Source organism: Silene latifolia, chromosome 8 (genome assembly GCF_048544455.1).
Source record: "Silene latifolia isolate original U9 population chromosome 8, ASM4854445v1, whole genome shotgun sequence".
NCBI lineage: Eukaryota > Viridiplantae > Streptophyta > Magnoliopsida > Caryophyllales > Caryophyllaceae > Silene > Silene latifolia.
The window spans coordinates 1278401-1304471 of record NC_133533.1 but is presented as its reverse complement, the minus strand read 5'-3'; the positions used below and the strand labels follow the sequence as shown (position 1 = coordinate 1304471).

The 26071-nt window shown below is 35.4% G+C and overlaps 3 protein-coding genes and 1 non-coding gene across 4 annotated transcripts; 2 read left to right on the top strand and 2 right to left on the bottom strand.

Annotated features, from left to right (window-relative positions):
• The first annotated feature begins 1767 nt into the window (after positions 1-1767).
• LOC141595945 (arogenate dehydratase/prephenate dehydratase 1, chloroplastic-like) lies at positions 1768-8474 on the top strand. Its single transcript, XM_074415907.1, has 11 exons — positions 1768-2575; positions 4571-4638; positions 4722-4814; positions 5097-5297; positions 5629-5709; positions 5801-5896; positions 6328-6405; positions 6540-6629; positions 6759-6826; positions 7180-7261; positions 8061-8474. Exons 1-11 carry the CDS (start codon positions 2320-2322, stop codon positions 8118-8120), a joined length of 1173 nt encoding a protein of 390 aa, XP_074272008.1. The 5' UTR covers positions 1768-2319; the 3' UTR covers positions 8121-8474.
• A 620-nt stretch (positions 8475-9094) lies between these two features.
• LOC141595944 (vesicle transport protein GOT1-like) lies at positions 9095-13501 on the bottom strand. The gene is made up of 9 exons (XM_074415906.1): positions 13102-13501; positions 12946-12981; positions 12798-12832; positions 12581-12676; positions 11772-11863; positions 11579-11659; positions 11361-11458; positions 11197-11278; positions 9095-9505 (listed from the first exon to the last, which is right to left on the bottom strand). Exons 4-9 carry the CDS (start codon positions 12609-12611, stop codon positions 9467-9469), a joined length of 423 nt encoding a protein of 140 aa, XP_074272007.1. The 5' UTR covers positions 12612-12676; positions 12798-12832; positions 12946-12981; positions 13102-13501; the 3' UTR covers positions 9095-9466.
• A 5214-nt stretch (positions 13502-18715) lies between these two features.
• On the bottom strand, positions 18716-18789 carry TRNAR-UCG (transfer RNA arginine (anticodon UCG)). Its single transcript has one exon. It is a non-coding gene; the product is annotated as a tRNA-Arg (tRNA).
• Positions 18790-20546: 1757 nt separating this feature from the next.
• LOC141595943 (uncharacterized) lies at positions 20547-25337 on the top strand. The gene is made up of 5 exons (XM_074415905.1): positions 20547-21203; positions 23308-23490; positions 23992-24194; positions 24287-24397; positions 24488-25337. Exons 1-5 carry the CDS (start codon positions 20618-20620, stop codon positions 25070-25072), a joined length of 1668 nt encoding a protein of 555 aa, XP_074272006.1. The 5' UTR covers positions 20547-20617; the 3' UTR covers positions 25073-25337.
• The last annotated feature ends 734 nt before the right edge of the window (positions 25338-26071 follow it).

Here is a 26071-nt window from a genome sequence, read left to right as displayed (position 1 = left end):
TTTTATAATACCATTATCATAAAATGACCATATAATGAGTACTTGAGTAGTACTCCATGGAAGACTAATTGCGATTTTATTACCTTTACAATATTATTAATCAACAACGACGAGAAAAAGCATTGTCAATCTTGTAATGTAAACAAAATGAAATTGGAAAGATGAATCACACTATTATAAGTTTTTGTTCTTTTCAGCTGAAACAAGCTGAATTAAATTAAATAGAGTTGAGTTAAATTAAACTAAATTGAATGCAACTCGGATGAATTGAATGAAGATGAAGTAAAAGGTAATTTTGTGAAGAAATAATGAACAGAACTGACTGAAGCAAAACTGAACAGAATTGAATTGAGTTGAGCTGAACTTAAATTAGCTAAAATTAAGCCAAAAAAAACATGACCTAAGTGTGGATAATTAAATTAAATGGAGTTTTGTTCTTTTCAGCTGAAACAAGCTGAATTAAATTAAATGGAGTTGAGTTGAATTAAACTAAATTGAATGCAGCTCGGATGAATTGAATGAAGCTGAAGTAAAAGGTAATTTTGTGAATAAATGATGAACATAACTTATTGAAGCAAAACTGAACAAAATTGAGTTGGGTTGAGCTGAACTTAAATTAGTTAAAATTAAGCCAGAAAGAACATGACATAAGTGTGGATAATTATCAAACGGAACTCCGAGAAAGCATCAATTCTATCTCTTTTTACAAATGCACATAAGAGCATCCGCAAAGGTGAGGCTCCCCATATCTTCTCTTTCCTTTTCTTATTCGTCCACCTCATTTTCCACTAACTTTTCCATTTACCCTCCCCATTTCATAATTACATTTATGCAACAATGGGGTTCCCCAATTCACACACACAAATTTGGGAACCTCCCCAAAAGTAACACAAATTGCTTTACTTTTTTTTTGGGGAGCTCCTCTAAAAACAGTGGAACCTCAAATGTTGGGGAGCTTTGTGCAACAATGAGGAGCCCCATATGAAGAGAGAGAGGACATATGGGGAGGCACCTCCCCACCTTTGCAGATGCTCTAAGGCCACTCGCATAATACTCGCGTCATCCTATTATTTTCTTGAAAATGTAAGTTAATACTATCTAGTATAAGTCTACATTCACAATATATTTCACATAAGTGTTCAGCCTTATTTGTTTGACTTAAAGTCACTTAATTTAAGTTCACTATAGATTCTATAAGTTCAGTTCAGTTCAGTTCAGTTCAGATTTTATAATTTCAGATCCTATAAGTTCGGTTCAGATCCAATACATCATTTAATTTAAGTTCACTTCAGATCCTATAAGTTCAGTTCAGTTCAGTACAAATCCTATAAGTTCAGTTCAATTCAATTCAGATCTTATAAGTTCAGTTCAGTTCAGATCCTATAAGTTCAGTTCAATTTAATTCAGATCCGATCAGTTTCAGTCCAAAAGAACAGGGCCAAATTCACCCCCTTCTATTCTCGTCGAAATGACTTTTAATTGTACGCATACAACGGTATCACACTCACACACAAATTGATCACCCATTATTTAGAGTTGTTCATAAACGGGACGGTCTATTAAACCTGTCCCGTCCCACTAGCTAACAAACCGGGCTTGGAAAACGTATTTTGCAAAACTTAGAAAGACCCAGCCCACAAGGCACAAACTCGCCCAAAACCCGCAAACCCGCATATCCATGGCCATAAAAATCATTCTAGCCTGACCCATATCCGACCCAAGCCCGCATCTAACAACCTCTACCATTATTGCACATTTGCACCACACCTCCATGGCATTCAATAGAGCAGTTAGTTACCCCATGACATCCTCCACTTTCTGTTTATGTCTCCAAAATTTATGTTCATCAATGTCAAATTGAATGAATTAATCCATTTTCTTTAAATCTAGCTTTACTTCTAATCAATGCTAGAAGATACATACATAGTAATTAGTTAATTAAATAACTACATTACTAATCTCTCGTCAACAAATTCTTGTTTAAGACGACAATATCCGTCTTATTTTTTTTTTTCTTAATTGCTTGCAAATCAAATCAAATCAATTGTGATTTTCTCACCTACCTTATTTCATCAAGTTTTTGTCTTTTCATTGATAGGAAATTTCTTTCCAAATTTCATTAATTTCTTATCATATTTGTAATTAAATCACATTATAAAACACAGAATTTCACTACATTTGCATCTAATCCCTGTCAATGTGAAGTGGGTATGTTGAAATCACATCCAATTTGATTATATAACCTTTCTGGGTATTTCAATTTAAGATTAAAAACATTGAATTTATTAATTATTAGTAGTGAAATTAGTGTTAATTATAATGGCATTAAAAGTTGATTGCTTTATGTATGGATGTGTGGGAATAACAAGAATTAGGGTTTCTGAATTGAGTTTTAAGAAAGATCTTAGGAAATTGAGTAATTGGGAATGTAATTGTGGAGTTTTAGGTGAAAGGGTTATAATTCATGTTGAAGATGGGAAGCCATTGAAGGCTGTCACCTCTTCTAAACCCGACCACGGTGGGAATAGCTTGAAGGAGTATTCTGCCTTTCATAATGATTTGAATAATCTTCCTAGTAAGTGTTTTTATTCATATTGTTGCAGGTTTTTTGTTGTTTGTATGATTTGTTAGTGTATAGGTTGTGTTTAATGTTATGTTAGTATAATTGTATGGTAGAATTGAGATTGGTTAAGGATGAAAGATTGGAGCTTTTCATGTTTTGCATTGTATTCTTTTCAATTTGGTTGCTGACGGGTTTTGAACCCAAATCATGAGTAGACCAATCAATGACTTTACCAGATAAGCTAGCGATGTGTGCAAGTTTGCAGTGTTTTTGAACTGGTAATCTGGTATTTTGATACGGCGATAAGTAATGATTTACTGATGCAATTGAATGGTCTATAGTGTAGTGACATTCTCCTTGTGTATTTTTGACATGTGACCTTTTATAATTGTATAGTAGAATTGAGATTGGTAATTGATGAAAGATTGGAGCTTTTCAAGTTTTGCATTGTATCCATTTAGTGTAAAGGGAGCCGCGATGGAAGCAATTTGGTTGCTGACGAGTTTTGAACCCAAGTCATGATAACCGTTGCTCCTGATTTTATTTGGTAGTTGTAGCTGTCATTGCTAGTTGAACATCTTTTAAAGTGTATTTTCAACTTCCTTAGGTACATTGGGATCATGTATAATTGTATGCTTTTGTGTCTGGAAGTGGTCCATAGTTGGTAAATTGGTATCTGAAAAAGATTAAAGCTTAGAACTTTCTGGTTTCGGAACATAGTCGAGCTTTCCTAGAGCTGTGACTTTGAATACGAGATTTGCATTTCAATTTTTACATTTAGCCATGTGTGACCTGCAAACATAGTTGTCATTCTTATTCGGGTTGTTTGACTTTCCATTATCAGAATTCAGAGTAGTAGTCGATGTTATTCTTGCTATATGACCTTGTAGTAGCTGAATATCTCGTTTAGGAGATGTAGATTACAAGGCCTAAGTTGGAGGTCATTTTTTTTCTAAAGTACTTTCTGGATGGTTTGTTTGTTGTTGATTACTCGGTCAGTCGGTTGTAAGTTATCATCATTCACGGACTTTTCTCCAAAAGCTATGTTCTTTGTATAAGTTATAGAAGAGGATCCGGAATTAAATGAAAAATAAGTGAAACTGTGAGTTCTGATTTTTCGGAATAAAGCTATAATATCCAGACATCTGAAGATAATGTCCGGTTTTATTGTAGGTGTAATATATTGGTGCAGTGCATCCGTATATGCTCAGTTGAAATCGATCTTTAGTTAAGATGTAGGAAACGTCAAAGATTGGAGCTTTTTTTTTTTTTTTTTTTTTTTTTGTTTTGTACTACATTGGAATTGTTTTCTCCGGTTCTGACATTGGGAGTGTCTGGATCTTTTATGTGATATTTAATCGTTCTTGACATGAGGGACCTTGTGTGATATGTTTACGATATGACCTAGTATCTAATAGCCAAAGGTACTTCTAGGACTTCTGGATGTTTATTGGTGGTCCCCAGTCCGTCTATATTCGAACATGAACTTTGCATACAACCTAGTAGAGTAGTAGAAGACAACGTTGCCGTGAGAAGATATGCATGAAAAAGTCTGTATATACTAACAACATGGATAAGAGTTTGGAAGAAAAATAAGAGACGCGGCCATTTAATTTCAGATTAATAATGTGTTTTCAATGTCTTATTGGCATCACCATAGAATATGTTATCATCATGTATAATTGTGGATGTTCTTGTGCCTAGAAGTGGTCTAAAGTTGGGATTAAGAAAGAACCGAAGATTAGAGCTTTTTATGTTTAGCAAAATAGTTGAGCATGAGCTTTTTCTCTGTAAGTTGGGACATACAATGCAAGATTTGTGTTTTTAATCATGACGTGTAACCTTGCATGACGCATAACGTCCTTGTGATTCATGTTAGAAGACCCCAATTCATTTGGGACTAAGGCTCTCATCATGTTGTTGTTGTAAACTTGTAATGATTGGCTTGAGTTATCTAAATGTTAACTGTAATTTTCATATCTCCTGATATCACGATTTAAACTGCAGAACCTTTGTCTGCTTCTGATCTCTCTTCTTCCAGAAACGATGGTTCAAAATTACGAGTTGCTTATCAGGTGAATGGTTTTGACCTGGTTGTTATCATTTTGCCAAGGAAATAAGTTTTATGTTTAACACGTGGATGCTAACATTAATTTAGGGTGTCCCGGGATCATACAGCGAGGATGCAGCTTTGATAGCGTATCCAGACTGCGAGACTTTTCCTTGTGATGGATTTGAGGCTGCTTTTAAGGTTCAATCTGTTATCAGTCCATTTTCTTCTTATACGGTATCACATAAACACACTTTCTCTGTTCGAATATGTTGTATACGTTTTTCAAAAATTCCCTCACATAGTTTGAAAAACATATACAACCTATTGGAAACATGTGGGACCAACTTAATAACCCTATAATCAAACGGGGAAGGAATAAAAATTTGGGTTTGTTTTCCGTGTAAGGCCATCTCATGCAAAACTTCCCGCTTGACATGCATGGTCAGTCATGACAATTTTCTAACACTCATTAATTTGTAGGCAGTTGAGCTTATGTTAGTAGATAGGGCAGTTATACCAATCGAAAACACAGTTGGCGGTAGTCTCCACCGCAATTATGATCTACTACTCCGTCATAGGCTGCATATAGTGGGTGAGGTCCAGTTAGGAGTTAATCATTGTCTTATGGCATTACCTGGGGTTCGAAAAGAGGATCTGAAGCGTGTTCTAAGCCACCCTCAGGTATTTAATTCTCGTTTATTCTGCATTTCTGCATACTTGTACCCATTTCTCGTCAGCACTCAAATTAGTTTGATACTCCTTGTTCCCATAAATAAGCTACTTTGCTCAGTTGGTTGGCTGGTTTCCTATTTGCGGTGTCCGTGAATGAACTCCTCATTTGGATATTTTTCTTTCGTGTTATTTACTGTCATTGTGGTTTGAGACCCCACATTTTACAGAACTTACATTTTCATCCTCATGTTTGTGTGCTTCTTAGTTCCCATGCAATAAAAACTCGGAAATTTATTCATGGTAACATGGATCCTGCTGTCCTGAATATTTCTTCTTGCAGGCTCTTGATCAATGTGAATCAACTCTGAGCAAATTGGGCCTTGTTAGGATCAATACAGACGACACTGCTGGTGCTGCACAAGTGCGACCCTTTTCAGTTTGTTAGTAGACTCAATTATGATGTGTTAAGACTTAGGACAGACATAACCCATTTGTTGCATTCTATAATTCAGATGGTAGCGTCACAGCATGCAAGAGATACAGGAGCTGTGGCAAGTGTGCGTGCTGCTGCCATTTATGGCCTCGATATCCTCGAAGAAAGAATACAGGTGCACTTTTATTTTGCATCAAAACGTGTTTAAAAATAACGACTTATGACGCCATGATCACGGTTGCGTGGTTTAGGCTTCTTCTGGCCGATTCTTGAACCGAGTCATCCATTCTGGAAGAGAGTGTATTTGTGCTCGGTGTTCTTTGACTAAATTGATTTCTCACCTCACTTACATATATGCAACGTTTCTCTTGTTATTAAATCCGTTCCTAGACAAAGTTTGGGATTCAATACATTATACTGCAAGACCTTAACTTTAAAGAACAATAAACCTTTGGCTGCATTAAAATGGAAGATTTCTGTGATCGATAAAAGATGACGTAACTCTCATTTTTGGTGTTCTGTTCTGTTTATTTACCCTTGAGCACAGAATGTCACTGAATATCAGGACTATGCTGATTATCTGATTTTCTGCGTCCCTATGAGCAGGACGATGATGACAACATCACGCGTTATATAATGCTTGCCCGAGAACCTAATATTCCCAGGACTGACAGGCCTCATAAGGTATATTTGTTTTTATATAACCCCAAGTAAGGACGCTGCCAGTCATCTATTGGTAGATTTTACGCTAAAAGCTCCAACATGTTTTCTCTCGCTCTTTTGTTTCTTTGGGTAATTGTTGTACTTTTTTTTTACAGACTAGCATCGTTTTCTCTTTGGATGAAGGTTCTGGTGTACTTTTCAAAGCGTTGGCGGTATTTGCCCTTCGAGACATAAATTTAACAAAGGTCAGCGTCGTGAATATACTATGTACGGAGTATATACCCGTGTTCTCTCTCATTTGAGCTCTTTTCGTTATATTGCCAGCGATTGTCTCCGTAAATGCATTTAACCAGTGTTTTCGCTCTGGTGTGCAGATCGAGAGTAGACCACAAAGGAAACGTCCTCTACGGATAATCGATGACTCAAATAAAGGGGGTGCCAAGTAAGTGCTAAAAATTTAAATTTACTCCGTAGTATTTTGATTTGTACTGTTATGTTCTTGTACTGTTGCTGCGGTGACCAACTTTTTGTTAAGAGTCATGACTGATGTAGTACAAAACATAAAATAAAAAAAATAAAAAAAAAAATAAAAAACGAAAATTGGAGTCATTGAGGTACTGGGATAATGTCAGATCATTGTTCTTAGTTCTCCGGTTCTGTCATTGAGACACTGGGATAATGTAGTGGTAGAAGATCATTGTTCTTAGTTGTCATAGGCGAAAATTGTTCTTATAGCGTGTATTCTACATTATTGGCTTATTGCCTGTAATAAGGCGATGCATTCTTTTGGAACAGATATTTTGACTATCTTTTCTACATCGACTTTCAAGCATCAATGGCGGAACCTCAAGCTCAATCTGCTTTAGGGCATCTCCAGGTCAATTTCTTTCTTTGCATGCAGATTACCATTAGCTATGTTAACTAACTTCTCCAGATTTCGTTCTTTCGTGTTTCAAAATGTTAACTGACATACTATTTTTAGTACCCATGTAAATTCCTTAACTTTCAAAGCACATCCCAATCGTGTTTCGAACCAAAAGAAACATATGATAAGTTTGGAAGGTGTATTCAATGCTTGGTTTGGCCCCTAATATTCCATTTTAGTCTGTCACCACCTGTTACCATTCCCTTTTGGATATGTTTTGGGGCGGAAAGTGAGTCCTCGACTTCTTACCCTAATTGCATATGGTTACGTTAAAACCGTTTCAAAAGCAAACATAATTGTAACAGTTGAATATCTAAGTGTTAATTGTGTTGGAATCCCCCTCATACTAAAAGAATAAGAGATCTCCCAAATTTTCCCGCCTAAATAATTTTGGCTATAATTGGGCTTTCATTATAAGATATCTGTGATTAGACTTTTATTATCTCATATCTATAATTGGGCTTTCATTATATTATAATTACAACTGGATTATATTGAACTTTTCCTTTTCCACCGATTTATGCAAAACATTAATAATAATAAATTTTACATGAAATTTCAAATTGAGTTAAATATCACTTGTATAATTGTTATTTTCTTTAATATTCCTATCTAAAAAACCGCGCATTCGCGCGGGATCTATACTAGTAAATAAATAAAAGTATTGCTAAGTTAATGGTTAGGGTTTTAGGGGTCATATATGAACTGTTGGCCGAAGGTTCAAACCGTGGTAAGTTATTTTTTTATGCAGGAGTTTGCTAGCTTTCTTCGGGTACTCGGTTGCTACCCAATGGATACAATGCCTCACTGATTGGTTCAAGTAGCGGGATGAGATCAATTGTTGGCCTTGTGGCGAAAAAATACGCCACAACTAGCCATTAGTTGCAAGTGAAGCACAATCGCCAAGTAAACATGATTGTCCGAGCTTGCTAGCCATACCTGCACAGGAAGCTATAGTCGCGACTATAAAAGTTTTTTACTTTCGTTAGCAGATTGTACATTTTAGAATCGTAGTTTTACATAAGACCGACTGACCGAGTTGGTGCCGGATTATTCTTTTGTCAATCTCTTCTCATTCTTTGCAGTAAAAACTATAATCTTTGTAAGACAACAGCATTATAGTTTCGCATAATAATATCATGCACTACAGTCCATTCATTTTACATATCTTTTCTCTCCTAATGCTTCTGTCCAAAGTAGGGATGGCAATGGTTCGGATTGGATCGAGTTTTGTAAGATTCAAACCCGATCCACTTACTTATTGGATAACCGATCCATATCCAAAATTTTAAAATCCATACCTGGTCCATTATACTTTTTTCAAAATCTATACCCACCCAAAATCCATACCCAATCCACCATATAATCCAAAATCCAATTCGAAACTTGATTTACTATATAAAAAATTTATCTTATATGAAAAAAAAAAATCCAAATTTCGAGATTGATAAAGCCTAAATTTTGAAAAATATTTGATTGGATCGGATTCGGGTATGAATGGATCGGATTTGGATAGGGTTCGGGTTTTCCGATGGTGGATTTGGATATGGGTTTTTAAGTAATGGATCGGTTGTGGATTTTTAAAAGGTGGGTTTGGATCGAATTTTCTCCTTCGATTCGATTCAGGTTCGGTTCAGTTTCGGCCACAATTGCCATCCCTAGTCCAAAGACGAACCTGAACTCAATTGAACCGAAAAGTATTACTGGTAATCACCGCCGTCAATATATTTTCTTAGGCCCTTATTCATCTGGTCTAATCTTTAGGTAAACACTGACCAGCAAATGAAAAACATTAAACATCAGCGTCACTGATTCAGCAAAATATGCCCACCGACGTGTACAGAACCAATGACGAAACACTTCCGATTTCTAACATCGTATTACAGTATGATTGCTTTCATGTCGCCCTAATACAAGGGATTAGGGCAAAAATAATTTGGCTACATTAGCATTCTTTGTCAAATACGAGAAAAGGGCTTTTGACAAATCGATGATATAAATTAGATGCTGGAAGTTCTCACAAAACGAACTTATCAGTATATAACCTACGGCAATCTGTACACTTCCATCAAATAGAGGAAGGAAATCAAGAGATTAGTGCTTCCTCTAAACTTTTAAGTTTGGTCCTAGATGTGCAAATTGTTTAACAGCTTCGATTCAAACAGGTACTCGCTTCCCACGGTATCCATCTATCAACTGCATGTCAAAAACAAGAAGAATCAACTGCGTGTCCCCAAAAAAAGAAATATTCAGACGGAAGAAATAGGCTTCCCGTTAATTCATCAAAAAGAAAGAAGAAAAAACGGCATCCCAATTTTTATGTCAATGACATTACTTAATGAATTAGTATTCAAGATTTCAAGTTGAAGCAGTTCACGGCTTCACGCTATATAGTGTTCGAATGTTCTACAGTTCTCCACATCTAGTTGCACAGTGTAACATGAACTTTTTAGTTACCCTTTTTTTCTCGAACTACAAAGTCATTAAGGTAATGAATTTATCTTCCATGTACAGAGCAGTAGATGGTAACTTGGTAAGTGCAGAAGTGGAGGTCAGTCAATGATATGGGAAAAAACTAACTGAAAAGTCACTTATAACTTATGAGTCATAACTCCACCAAACATGAAGTATTGATGCCGAAACAATCCCCACATCAGAGTCACGGAAACAATACCATCCAGCGAAAACCTGGCTTTACGTCATAAGGTAACTGAGTAACAAACTAGAACAAATAAGCAAGAAAAAAAATTGTAGCTTTACAAAGAAAAAAATGAGAATAAAATGAGTAAGTAATATATTTCGCACCACTAGCACAATCCCCATCACCCCACCCCCAAATACCACCTAAAGGAATCATACCAAAACAAATTATTCTGGAGTACTATCCGAACAGAGTAACTCGGCAAAAAGAAATAAAAAAATATCAGGGCGAGAACAGCTCCAGCTAAAACGACAAAATAGTGCACTACATCTAAGATATCCAAAATTTGAAAATGTACCATCTTGAATAATATGGCACCCCAAAGGCAGAAAAATGCTAAAGAAAATACACTAACGTATAGAAGTATCCCTGATAAGCAAATATTGGAACCTCGGAAATATCTAATTCAGCATTTAATACATTGCAAAGAATGCAAACCTTTGCAACGACTTATGGCTAAGTGGCGGCAACAAAGAGAGAAAAGTAGCAGGGTAATATTTTGTCTTATCTCTCATCCATTTACCCCAAATCATTTTGGGATTAAGGCTCTGATGTTGTTGTTGTTGTTGTCTCATCCATTGACTGATTGACAACTATGACAAGCCATTGCAACAATTTATAACAACTAAGTGGCAGCAAGTAAAGGAGAAAAGTAGCGGGGTCGTATAATGTCTCATTATCTCATCCAAAAAATTTGCTAGCCAACAAGAGAATGTGTTGATAACTCCCTATTCCTTACTCGGTTCCTTCACGACACCAAGAAACGCCAAGGGTCCAAACATCATCCTCTTCAAAAATGTACAACTTATACTCTCCACACTTTATATTTAAACACTGCAAGCATAGTTCTTTTCGATAACTTTCAGTTTTAACCATGCCTGCCCAAGGTCTGTTATTCTCGATATCAACCTTGAGGGCTATAAGTCTATAAGTAAACACCTAAAGATACATACTGCAAAATCAATGTCCTTAAGACGACATGTCAAATGTCAAAATGTCTATGGTCCTTGTGCTAAACTGAAAGGCTTAAACAAATTAGATTACCTCGTCAAAAACTAGTACTACAGTGTACCTAACATTCAGCAAGTGTATATCCAGGATACCATTGTACATGTGGTACTTGGAACGAAAAACATGACGTGAAAGTAAAAGTAATGAAGACTTAAAAGGGTATTGATTTACATACAGATCTGAAGAATGGTTGTTGTAAAATCCAACCAAGAACAGGAATTCTTTGCGCAAACACCGCCAAAGTAGGCCAAAAGCCACTGTAGAGTGCAATCACCCATCAGTAACCAGCAAGACTGTTCATAAGTAAAGCATTGACGGAATGAAGGATAAAAAACAGACCTGAAGAGTACGAGGAACCCGTACGATTCCAATATCATTCCCAGAATTGGCCACCCTAACAGAACAAAAAAGAAACCAACACCGAAGGATATTGTCCCCTGTCCATCACGACGAAAAGAAGGAACATTAATAATTTAATACTTTGATAGGTCATGACTCATGAAGTAGAAGAAACAGGTAGGAAAAATGACCTGGAATACAAAGAAGTATAACAATACCTTGTAATTTTGCGGCTTCATGAAAAATTGTAGAGTGGATTTCAATCCTATTGTCAGTGCCAACCCAGACAAGAAGAGGATCTGTAGAAACGATGCAAGAAAGAAAGACATGTGAGAAAAATGCAGTAGCTCACACTGATCAATATGAGAGGAGACAATAATTCACGGAGTACTGTAAAGGAAAGATACGTACATTTCCCATCGCAAGTAATCCTTTGTCAAACAAGAATACAACACCAAGAAATGTGAAAAAGACACCAAAGCCGGTCAAACCCAGTCCAATCTCTGCTCCATGCCAAGTAGCAACAGTTAGACAACTTTCATGATGGCACTATTAATAACATACTCATAAAATTCCAAACTGAATCTTAAAAAGCTTCAGAATTCAAACAGCGACTTTTTGCCATCATGGCACACTCATGTCCTGTTCTGTCCAAGTGGAAAGTCATTGGCTTTTACTCTTTCCACGACGCAATAGGTCAGTTCTATTCTAGGTGATCAACTTAGTTATCTTTCCAGTATTCCAGAAAAAAAGGTGTAGCGTGTAGACACAGCAAGCAATGTCATAAATGACGACAGATTGAGCATGTTCTTCAACCTCAGATCCTTGTAAAATACCGCAAATGACTAGAATCAATTTTACACGCATACTTCTATCATAACCATTCATAGTTTTCTCCGCAGAGTTGACAAAAACAACTTTGAGCTAAAACTACATTACCCTTCCGTGCCTATGCCAATAACAACTCATGACATTCACTATATCAGGGCTCATGCAACATCTACATTTTGCAAATACTCTATTTTTGCAAATATACTAAATTTCTGAAATGTTTTCTTCGAATAACAGCTACAAAATATAAAGCAACTATCCATCACCATAGAAAAAATGTCACGACTACTTGGTTACATAAAAATGATCAAACAATGAGATCACTACATTGTGATTCTAGCCGAACTTTAAATGAAAAAAGCACAAGAAGAAGTAAAAATAATGCTCACTCTTTCTATCATTCATCTCGAACGACATCATTTTCGCCGAATCAAGCAATGAAACCGTCAATCAATCTTCAAATCTCAACAATTTGACAACCTAGTCTGCGAATTTCGTATTAAAGCAAACTTTACATCGAAATTAACAATCGAATCACCTAAAAATCGTAATCAAACATGCAAAGCTCAAATTTAGCTCATTAATTAGGTTTTCATCGAAAAATACCTAAATTTATCGGAACAAATTCACACTTAAACCTCCTGCAATTGAAATCACAAACAACAAAATTAACAATCAAACCACCAAAAAATCATAATCGAACAAGTAAAAACTCACAATTTAGCTCATCAATTAGGTTTTCATCAAAACATACCTGAAATTATCGGATCAAAATTCGCAATCAAACCTCCTGCAATTGAAATCGATTAAAAATCAATTAAAACACACAAAGAAAGCGATTAAAATAATTTAAAACGCAATTACAAATAATCAAATTTCGAGTGTGAAGATAGAGAGTAGAGAGAGAAACCTTTCCGGCGAAACGATGGAAGTTGTTGCCGGAGATAGGGGAGGAATCGGACTGAGGGATTATGGGCTAATTAGTGGATTATATTATAAGGTTGGCCCATAATAGTTTTAAGAGTATTCCACGAATCGTCGACAATTTTAATGAATAACCTAAAATGTCCGTTCTTATTTCATTCTAGTTAAAACACGAATATTTCAGGTTCGAAATCTAATGGTTTTATATTGATTATTCATGTATTAATATTGAAAACTTTTGAATGTTATAATGGGTTTTGAAATATTCGTTTGAAATTAAAAATGATTTTAAAATTAAAATTAAATATAGCACCTACTTCTAAACCTTAACAAATTGTTATAACTTGAATACTCATACTTTTATATTAACAATTTTACATGTTAATAAGTTTAGAATAATTTTTTTAGTTGTAAATTTAAATAAGAAATTCATGACTTTGAGATGAGTATTTGTGTGAAACACTCAGTTACGTGAAGAGTGTGCCCGTCTTGATGCTGGATTTTGAGATGATATCAATGGCTTGGATAGGAGTCAACAAGAAAGGTTAAAAGAGACGAGAATATACATAGTGTGCACTGATGGGATGTGGAATAATTGGTTTATTTGATTTGAGTGATTTTTTTTAATTGTATAGTGGGCTTAGTAAATGGGTTGATCTTATGTTATGAAACCACCCTATACAACAATTTGTGTAATATTAATTTACCAGCAATATTAATGAAATTCAATACAATCTCAACGTATAGTACACTTGTACATTAATATTTTCCTATTTCGTGTCTCAATTTTTCTTTTTTCGGTACACCAAGCCTCAATTTACTTTAAGACGCCCATGTTGATCTCTCAATAACCTATTAAAGGAGTGTCTCTCCCAAATTTTAGTGTTGATGTTTATCCAATCAGTTGATGGTTATCATCTAATAATGAAGTTTTTGTTATCGTTGTATAGGAATGGATAATTAAATGTTAGCAATCCAATTTTCTTTTTCAATCAATTTTGGAAATTAAGTTATGTCGGTCATAAACTGAATCCATTTTCGAACCCATTTATACATTTCTTTTCATTTCTGGATGTTCGAAGAGAGTAATTAATTGTTTTCCAAAAATAGTCAAAAGTACACTCAGTTATAACTCACTCACATTACATACTGATTGGGGTACTCAGTGAGCCGGGCTAAGGCGGGTTGAAGGTCAACATCCCAGGAACGGTCTGAACATGAGACCGGGTTGGGCCGGGCTAGACCGCTCCAGCTTCTTCCAGCCCAAGCCAGACCACTTAGTAGGGGAGCGAACATAGTCTCTTTTATTTATTTTTTATTATTTTATTGAGGGTTGATTTTCATCGACGAAGTTTTAGTAAATATCGACGACGTTTTTTTTTAAAAAAGACGATAACTACCTTTGCACCACTTTCTCTCTCTAAAAAATTTCCTCTCAAATTCTACTAAAAATCGATTAAATTAAAAAAAAAAAAAACCAACAACAACAATTAACATGACGGATCCCGAATCATCGGTACTTAAACAACTTGATCGCTTACATTATTTGGTTAATTTTTTTTTTGCGCACCGTTAAATATATTCGATAATTGATTTACGTCACGTATTGACTTAGTAATAGCAAACATTATAATTTTTCTGCTTAAATCTGAAATTTGTTCCCCAAGGTTGAACCATGGACCAAACGTTGAGATCCAACGTTCAGCCATGGACCAAACGTTGGTTTCACGTTTGGACCATGGTCAACGTTGGGTTTCCACGTTTGGTTCATGGTCGATTGTTGAATCTCAACATTTAGTCCATGAGCTAGTTCATTTTTTTTAAAGAACCTTGTTTAATACGTTTATTTGCCGATTTTTTAAAATTATTTAAGTTTTCTAGTCAATGTGCGTTAATTTGTAACATTTTTTAATTGATTTAATGCAGATGAGAGATCGAAATGTAGTTGGTTTTTAGTAGAATTTGAGAGAAAAGTGTCTAGAGAGATAAATGAGTGTAAATGTGCAAAGGACATTATCGTCTTTTGGAATGAAAACGTCGACGATATTTACTAAAACGTCGACGATATTTACAAACCGGGTTTATTTATTGCGAGATCGGGATGACTAAGAGAATGGTGGCATTAGCTCAGCCCTCGGGGAGGAGTGGTTCGTGCCGAGCTGACACACAGGTTGACCAGGCTAGAAAAACTGGCTCACATGTGCGGGTTGGGTCGAGCTGGCACGTACCATTGAACAACGTTACATACAGAGTATTTTCTATATTTTCCTGAAAGATGAAAGAGAATTGAGAACGGGAAATTGGGAAGGTAAATGGTCAATAGATGAGAGATTTACGTAATTCTACAAAAATAAACACTCTTCCTACATCTTATTTTGCCACAATTTTATAAAGTAGTCCACATAGTAACCACAAGGTTTGAACTCGAACATTTGTGATATATACATACACACCTCCGGGCTCCGACGTACTTATCGGAAACAAGCCAAAAACAGAAACAAAAATTCAAAATCAAGAGTTGCATTCAAAGCTTTGAAAGTCGACCGTTTGAAATACAAAACAAAGGTACGAATTACGATCTTTATACTCCTCTATTATATTGTAATTAATTACGTATTAAATTAGTGTATTAATTACTATATTATTGAAGGGATTTTACTGTATTACGAGTATATTGCATTCAAAAATTAGTGTATTAATTATGAAATATTGAAGGTACGATCTTTATTAGTAGATTTGTTATATCGGGATTCGGGACTTGTAAATTAGAACCCTAAAAATTGTATTGGGGATAAGCATTGAAATTGTAATAAAGAGGATGAATTTGACAAATTGAGTGACTACCCAGATCATATTCGAGTCGAAATGAAATGGACTCCCAAGACGCGTGAGGCCAAGTGATCTCAATGTCATTGACACCGTAGTAGGTGATAGACTGCCCAGGCCAACAGTTGTAGGGATTCAACTCTTGGTGGTACGGGTGGACAGTGGTGTGGTTCCTTAGCATATACACATTACCCATTTCTCAAGCCAACCACCCCCATCCTCTAGAGTGGCTAGTAGGAAACTCGTGTACAAGGACTGTTTGATCTCTACGACCAGGCAAACTGAGAATGTCCTATATCAGACAAATGTATCCTCCTCCTTTCTTCACGACCCGAGTCCTCTTCCTCAATTTTCTTGGCTCGAATTCCTTGCTCGGTTCTGATTTGCTGGCTGACGCCATTACGATTGTTTAATCTGCATCATATTAAACTATTCATTATCATTACTAATTAATGCATTCATTCCCAATTTAACAAACAAATCCAATAAATATCGTCCTTTCAATCTTTGATTATTATTAATACAGTACATTAATTTGAATACATTAATTTGAGCAATACTCCATATAATACAATAATTAATACACTAATTTAATACGTACTTAATTACTCGTACAATATAATTCTACAAGTCCCAATTCAACAAACAAAACCAATAAACATTAACACACCAATTGCAATATGGAGTACTACACTAATTTAATACGAAATTAATTACTCGTACAATATAATTCTACAAGTTCTAATTTAACAAACAAATCCAATACAGATTTAATCTTTGATAATCTATAAAATATAATTAAAAGCCTACCCTAAAATGAGTAATAAACGCCACGTAGACAAAGCCACGTAAGATCTAAAAATGCCACATAAATGCCACGTAAATGTGAGCATCAAAACTCATTGTCACGTAATTGTCTTATTTTATAGATTTAATTCATTTTTCTATAAATTAATTTAATTTATGTAACCCTTACAAATTTATATCAAAATTTCATAATTTATATTCAATATTGACATTTTAATTGAACTTTTGTCGTAAAAACATATTAATAAATGTCATAATTTATAATTAAAATTGACATATTAATTGAAATTTTGGTAATAAACCAGGTTAATAAATTAAAACTTTTCATATTACTTAACATGCACCCACCATTTTTATTAGCACTTTTTCCTATTTAATTCATTTTTAATTAAACATTATATTAAATTGATTAAAACTCTTCATAATACATAACACCCACCAAATTAATTAAAATTTCTTCCTATCTAATTAATTTTTGTAATATAATATGTTAATAAATTGATTAGATTTCTTTATGCTACTTAATACCCATAATTTTTATTAACATGTTTTTCTATTTAATTCAACTCTTGAGTTACTTAGCAATCAACTATCTAATTTAATAATACCACAAATTAAATTAAAAATAAAATAAAGGGGCGCTAAAGAGGGTGAGAGCCCCGTCGTGCCCGGACCCTGTCGCTCCACGAGGCGCTGTCATCGAGTCGGGTTGTTTGAGAATGCAGCCCCAACCGGGAGGTAAATTCCGTCCAAGGCTAAATACAGGCGAGAGACCGATAGCGAACAAGTACCGCGAGGGAAAGATGAAAAGGACTTTGAAAAGAGAGTCGAAGAGTGCTTGAAATTGTCGGGAGGGAAGCGGATGGGGGCCGGCGATGCGCCCTGGTCGGATGTGGAACGGTGTTAAGCCGGTCCGCCGATCGGCTCAGGGCGCGGACCGACGCGGATTGGGAGGGCGGCTGAACCCCGGCTTGCCGGGAGCGTCGTCCCCTCGATTGTGGCAGGCAGCGCGCGCCTCACAAAGAAATCAAGAGATGCCAATAAGAATTACATAATTCACGGCTAAATTTTTTCCATGAAAATATATTTCTATTCCTAAACTACCCTCTACTGATAAATGTCCTGAAATTCAAAATTTTTAAGAGGGAAGTGAAAATAGCAATGTGATTTTACAATTATATTCTCGGTGGCGCCGAAATTCAGCATCACCTGGTGGCGCCATCTCATTTTCCTTTTAAAAATATCTAATATTAGTAAAATAGTGAATTTTAACTTGTCGAGCCACTAAGTGACTTCAAGTTGCTAAATTGTACGCGATTTTTGTTTTTATTCTGAACCTAAAAATAGTTGTATTCGATATTTCATGAAACTATTTTCGTTACATATTTTGGATGAAATCCCACTATTATAGTTAAGTGTTCCTAACAAATATCAGAAAAAACCAAACAGGAAACAACATAAAATCACTACGAATTCCGTATGAGATATATATATGAACCACATATTATAAAAGTTTTTGCTCTTTCATGATGTATATATCTTCAACCTCTACCAATTTCGTCAATTTTTAGTTTATTTAAGGTTTGCTACCCTAATAATATTTAGAAGGTCGGTCATTTTTGTCTGAAGGCTTCAATCAGGCATATATAACTCATTTATTGTCAAATGTGACATTAGTGATAAAAGCCCGTCTGAAAGCTTTAGACAACTTTGTTGTTTAAAATGAAATTTTGCGAATAACTATTACCTCCATTTATTTCTCTCTATTTTTAGTTTGATTTTATTTGTTTTTTAAAACTTGAAAATTAGCTCTTGAATACCGGTGGTGGTGAGACGGTTTATAAAAGAAAGTGTGAACTTTTTATTTCAAGACACAAGTAAGGCCATTTTATTATAGGATGGCCTAAAATGAGAAAATTCGAAATAGAGATTCCTTCAAAAGGACATAGTTTGATAAAAAAAAAAAATGACCACAGTGGGAGTCGAACCCACGACCTTCTGATCCGAAGTCAGACGCGCTAATCCACTGCGCTATGCGGTCTAGACGACAATAAACTACAGTGAGAATATTAAAACGTCAAACAGCTAAACGAAGTACCGGAGAACAATTTAATGTGGGATTCCCTTTTAATCTTTTTACTACACAAAGTCACTATAATCTTTGTCGATGGAATTAAAAATATTTTATTACATTATTTATTTGTCTTTGATTAATATATTTCTCAGAAAGAATATAAAATAAGTAAATAACGCAAAAAAATTGATCAGACAAAGAAATAGTAATCTTTGTCTAAGTTTTAGTGTTAAATATAATCTTTATCTAAATAATGAGGAAAATATCTCGACATCATCGTGTATGAGTATTCCGAAATTTCCCATTCTTTTGCCAATTCAACTACATGCTGCAAAATGGTACCGAGTATATAAGAGCTTGAGAAAATGAATCATAGCTAAAAAATCTAGGCAACTCACCAATAAGTCTTTCTTGTAATGAGTATATCCGTCACAAGCTTGTTGCGTGTCAAGTATCATTCAAATGGATAGATAAGACAAAAAAAAGGAGTGCCTAGAAAATTACAAATGGTTTGTCTTTATTTATCCAAGTGAGTTTTATTTGACCTGTCGCAAGCTTGCGACAGATATTCTCCATCACAAATGAGATTTTATGTGCACTCACTCGGTACTCCTAACATTTGAGTATTTGAGTTACACACTTACACCCTTGACAAGAGGTGGCAATCAGGTCAGTCGGGTCGGGTTTGGGTCGGGTCAAGTCGAGTCGGGTCATATCGGGTCAGCATACCTTTTCGGGTCGAGTCGGGTTGGGTTCGGGTCGTTATCGGGTCGGGTCATTTCGGGTCGAATGATGTATCGGGTCGGGCCGGGTTTGGGTTTGGGTCGGGTCATTATCGGATCCGGTAACTTAATCGCATTACTATAATTTTTTACCATTAAATTTATTTTTTAACCTATTATTTGGTTTAATTAATTCATTACTAAGTCAAACATATCAATCTAAATACAAAATCACTTTCATTTTGATCAAAATTAAGCTTAATAATTATCGGGTATCAATTTAATCGGGTCAGTATCGGGTCGGGTCAATATCGGGTCGGGTCTGGGTCGGGTTCGGGTCACTGATAATCGGGTCGTGTCGGATTACGGGTCGTCGTCGGGTCGTGTCGGTTTCGGGTCACAATATTTTCGGGTTCGGGTCGGGTCGGGTCGGGTTTGCTCGGGTTCGGGTCGGGTCAGACTTGCCAGCTCTTTATATATGTACATCACATGGCATACTATTTATGAATATGTTTGAGATTGGATTATATAAAATCCTAAATTCTATTTATTTTAGCGAAAATTCTAAAAATTTTTCTCTAAAATCCTATTTTTTTAATTTTTTTTTATAATGTAGTTACGAAAAATCTAGCAACCAAGTCAATTTTTCATTCCACACTTACAACAAAAAATTCAGTAGTCTAGGAACGTCTTCGCTCCCATCGTTTGAAGAAGGGTGTAACATCAAGACTATACTTCTTCAATGTCTATATACTGAAACAATGTAGTTTAATTTTTTTTTTTCTGATATTTATAGTTTTGTCAATTTCCCAATACAAATCATGAAGTATAAGTCGTGATAATTCGTACCAAACAAATTACTCTGTATTTTTTACATTATTTTATTTCAACTTTTGTTCATTTATTTAGGTTTTGTATATAATTATTTAATAAAAAAAAACCCATATAATTCTACTTCATTTTAAAACTAGTTTATACCCGATATCAAACACGATTCAACCCATGCTACAACACTACAACCCACCAAAACCCTCCACCCTCTACTCCAAATGAGTCGGAATCATTAATCAACCATGATTTCAAAATTCAAATACAATCACTACTACCCCTTCATTCTCCCCCAACTCTCTCAATTCCCCAAATTCCCTCCTAAAATCCAATTAAACCAACCCATCAAAAACCCTAATAAAACCCTAAATCACACTAAAAATCCCCAATTTCCCAAAATCAATCTCAAAATGTCATCACCATCACCATCATCATGGTCATGTTCATCATGCACATTCCTAAACCCACCTTCCCAAAAACTTTCTTGCCAAATTTGCCAAACACCTTCATCAACAAACACTATATCATCATCATCATCTACACATAAATGGACATGTAAAGCTTGCACCTTTCTGAATTCTTACAGTAATACAAATTGTGAAATTTGTGATACTCGTATTCCTTCTATTAATCTTGATTATACTAATGATGATTTTGTTAAACATAATGTTGGTTCAATCTTTTTTCCTTTGAGAAAGTGTTCTTCTTCTTCTATGACTCGGGTTTCGAACCCGGGTGATGGAAATCTTGATTTGGGTATTCATGATAAGGTCCGAATTCAAATGGGTACTGATCACATTGCTCAAAAACGGGTTCAAGAACCTTTTTCAGGTAGTGTTTGTTTTAATGTTGTATACTCCTTCCGTCCCAATCATTTGTTTACCTTTGAGTAAAATATGATCACAAAGAATAAATAAGGTAAACAAATGACTGGGACGAAGGGAGTATAAATTATAATGATTATGTTGTAAGCTTAAGGCAAACTTTGTTATCATATTGCTCCCCCTCCCCCTCCAAATCATTTGTTTATGTTTGAAATACTCGTCACACGGAATAAAAAAGGTAAACAAATGTTTAGGACGGAGGTAGTATTACTCATTGTGTTTAGTGGCTTGTTTGTTGATTTTTGTGGTATAAAGATGTGTTCTTTGATGATGTTATATAGTTTCAAGGATTTGTGTATGGTAGAGATATGTGTAATTCTCATTGTATCATTTGTATGTATTACATTTTGTGGATTAGCTTTGTTTCGGAATCATGTGCATTATCAAAATCAGGGGTTGTGCATTTTTATGGATATCAGCTGGTAAAGATTTTTCCTTGATAGTGGGTATGATTGTGTATTACTCATTTTTCGGTCTTTAGTAATCACTTACTTTCTGAACTCCTCAAATACACATCAATCGTCGCCCTGAATATGATATGCACCAGAGTTAAGCAAACACTGGATATGCAGCCTTTATCAGCCTATAAAGATGTATACTTTGATAATGCAGTTTCAAGGAATTGTATATCGTAGAGATGTGTAAATTTCATTGTATGAAGCACATTATGTGCATTAGCCTTGTTTTCCAAATCATGTGCATTTGCGAAGTAATTGTGTTCATACGACATCTACATTCTACAATAGATATCAAAGTTAGCCTGTACTCATTTTTTCCAGTTGTTTACTCTTGCAAAATGAGGTATTTTCATTGTTATGGGTATCAGGTGGTAAAGATGCTTCCTTGATAGTAGGTATAATCGTGTATTATAATTCTCTGTCCCAAACTGTTTCTTATCTCATGTCTCATTACCTTATTCATTTGTTACTCATCATTTAAATCATCATATTCAGGGTGTATGATTAGTGTAGGTCGTGACGTGTCTTTATATTATTATATAGGATAGGAGATGGGACACCTAAGTCAGGTTTAAGGTTGCGTACATCTGATCCCCTACACCACAATTTAGGTGTATTGTTGTTGTAGAAGTGATGAACACCAGACACTGGATCTCAACGGCCCTTTTTTCGTGTGGTTATGTTGTATATGGCTATTAAAACCGTTTAGACAGCTTAGCTTTTGTATAGTAGAATTATTTATTAGATGGTTCGGACTTGGCTATGTCCTTATCTCTGTGGCCAATCTGCAAGCTAAATCCTTTCCCTGAAACCACTTACCTGCGACTCTGTGTGGTTATGAATCTTGACACAGAGTATTGTGGAACGATGGATTACATGACATGAAAAACTATATCCATTGAAACCTAAGTTTATTCTGAATATAGTGGAAACTCAACAAATGCACACCAATCTTGTTTTGAACGAGATATGCACTTATTTCATCGAACTCTGGTTATGCTCAGCTCTCAATCATTCAAGGTTTGTCCGAAAGTGCAGCATTCATTTACCTATGTTAAGTTCATTATGGGAAACCTCTGACTTGTATGCAAAAACGACAATAGTAGAATTGTTCTACTATTAGGTATATATGTTTGATGGGTTCCTTCACTGAATGGATAGTGTTACTAGGTACGCTAGAATTTCTCTTTGCTTTATTTCGATCTGTGTTACCAGTTGGCCCTGCTTTCCCCCTTTTCTATTTACTCATCCATAGTTTTGCCGAGTTTGCTAACGGATCCCAGACTACCTTTCAAATATAACAGAAATATGACTCTCCTTGTAAGATTTTCAAGGCAGAAGCTTTTCTTTGCCGAGGATTATGCATACTCTTCTGACTTGCTGATTTTCATGGTCTGTATAGAAAAAGACTGGTGTATGTCTGTTGTTTCATGTTTATACTAGAAAAGATATACTACGTATATGACTCGCACAGTGAGACCAGTTATATTTATATAGTTAAGCTTGCAGATTAACTAGAGATAATGGAGCAAATTTAAAATTTCTATAGATTTTGGCATTGCATTTACAGTCGGCTTAATGTTTGTGCAACAGAGAATAATAAGGAAGATTATGGTGGAGCTGTGACGGATCCAAGATCATCTGAGATTGTTGAAGATAGTGAATGCAATATTGTGTTTAAGAGAAAGCGAGATCCGAGTGATTTTCTTGAAAAGCCTGTTGCTTTCAATGGATTTCGTGATGTTAAATCTTCTAAGAAGCAAGCAACAGTTCTAGGTTAGTATGATCTGTGTATGATATATTCACTTCATTGTATTATTTATCAACCAATGCATAAACTTTTTCAACCTACGGCTCGGCACCTATATATTTTGATATCTATTTTTTTCTGAAATAGCCGATATTTTGACGTAAGCCTGTATTTAACCATTACAATTGTTGCTTGACTGCTTGGCTTATATTTTACTGATTCACCTCATTCGTAATTTGCGGTGCCTAACTATATAATTCTCATCCCAACCTTACTTAAGGTAGGGTCGATTTCACCATCTGAGCATGTAGAGTCCAATCATCTTGTATGTGATACTCTATTGGGAAGTTGTAGTTCCGATCCATGTGCTTAGGCAATTGTTACGTGTTTACACAATAGATTGTCTTTAAAAAATTGGATGCAACAATAATGATCTTGTTCTTTATCTGCACATTGTAACAGTTTGGTATGCGCATTACTCTTTTATCCGATAGAATATGTTGACACCTTTAATGAAACATGTATAGGTGGAAAAGTTAAGGATACAGGATCATCGAATGACTCAGTTTTCTCGGAGATTTCTGAGAATGGTGAAATTAAGAATGTCTCAGGCACAATAAAGATCTTATCATATAATGTCTGGTTTAGAGATGAAATCGAGGGACGTTTGAGGATGCAGGCAATCGGTAACCTTATTCAGCTTCATTCCCCTGATGTCATTTGTTTTCAGGTTACCTTTCTTCTGTTGTAATTGTTATCAACTTAATATCGTGTTAACCTCCTAGTTTACGTGCAACTATAACTTGTTCTTCTTGTTTTCAGGAGGTCAACTCTGCTCTCTATGACATTTTTCAGAGATCCTCGTGGTGGAAAAAATATCGTTGTTCAGTCTCATTCGAAAGGTCCCAAAATGAGGCATACTTTTGCATGCAGGTAAACTCATCTCAGTTCGTCTAACCTGTTTGTTGAGTCATTGTTCTTCATATCGAGTTCTGAATGCAATTTCGTTAAAATTTGTTGCAGTTAGCCAAAATTCCTGTTAAATCATTCAGCCGCAGACCATTCAGCTATACAGCGATGTGTCGGGAACTCTGCATTACACAACTTGAACTGAACAATAGCAAGTCACTAGTTATTGCTACGAGCCATCTTGAAAGTCCTTGCCCTGGCCCGCCAAAATGGGATCAAATGTACAGTAAGGAGCGTGTTAACCAGGCAAAGGAAGCCATAACCTTTCTTCAGCAGTTTCCGAATGTCATTTTCTGCGGTGACATGAACTGGGATGACAAAAAGGATGGTCGGTTCCCGTATACTGAGGGATGGTTCGATGCTTGGGAAAAGTTAAGGCCCACTGAGGTTGGATATACATATGATACCAAGTCTAATAAAATGTTGTCAGGAAATTGGACTTTACAAAAACGTCTCGATAGATTTGTTTGCCACTTGCCCGATTTCAAGGTCACTGGGATTGAGATGATCGGAACTGAACCAATACTCGGATTGGAGTACAAGAAAGAGAAGAAAACGAGAGGTAAAATTCAAGAATTAACCCTGCCAGTTTACCCTAGTGACCATTATGGTTTACTTTTGACATTAACTACTGTATAACGTGAGCAATATTACTCGGTCTATCTTCAAAGTATCCAACACCGGTTTTTGTAAGGTTGGGACTCGTAGAATAGATTTTACGTGTTGGACACGCTTATGTTAGGTCAAGAATAGTCGGAGTAACATAGGTAACGAGGTGCGTATTACTGTTGTTAGACTACGCTACTATGCTAGGAAGCATGTTTTTGTAAAGTCCGGCAATGTCGAAAAATGATTCATGAATATCTTCTGTTTCGGAGTACATGCAGGAGTTGGAGATTTTGTACATGGTTTCCGTTTATCAACTATTTTTGTTTGCATGGCATAGCTAGCACCGGCCACCCGCGGATACCTAAATGGACACGTATCGAGTTTGGGCCCGGATGGCGGGTCAGCTAATTAATCTTTCTTTTTGTAGGTATGGTCTTATGGACATAAATAAAGGATGCATTTAATCTTACCTTACCTGCACGTTGTATGCATATAATATTAAGCCAACTGTAAAACTTAATTCCGATAGCGAATTCGGTGGGAAAGATGGGGTAGTATTGGAAGTGTAAGTTTAGGACTCTCTTTACAGAAATATTAAACTCAAAAATTATAATGAAACTTAGAAACAAATCAATTGAATTTTAGTGAAGTGAAAAAATTAAAATATAATTAAAATTTTTAAAATTACATAAAGAAAAAAAACCATATTAGCTCAACTAAATTTGTTATGATTGTACAGTGCTCCACTGCTCCTATACAACCGGTGATATAACTTTTTTTACCTTTTGTTTTTCATTTTATGCCATATGACATCCAGTTAATAAATTATACCACCATTTGCGAGTTTTGTTTTAAAAACTTTGATATATACTATAAAGTTTCTGAATTCACGCATTTAAACATACAAAAAAAATTGTGAAAAACTCAGAAAAATTACACATAAGGTCGGATAAATGTAGTATTCGTGAACAACTATATAAGTGGTACACTTTACAAACATTAGATGATCTATAAATACGGGCTTTATTA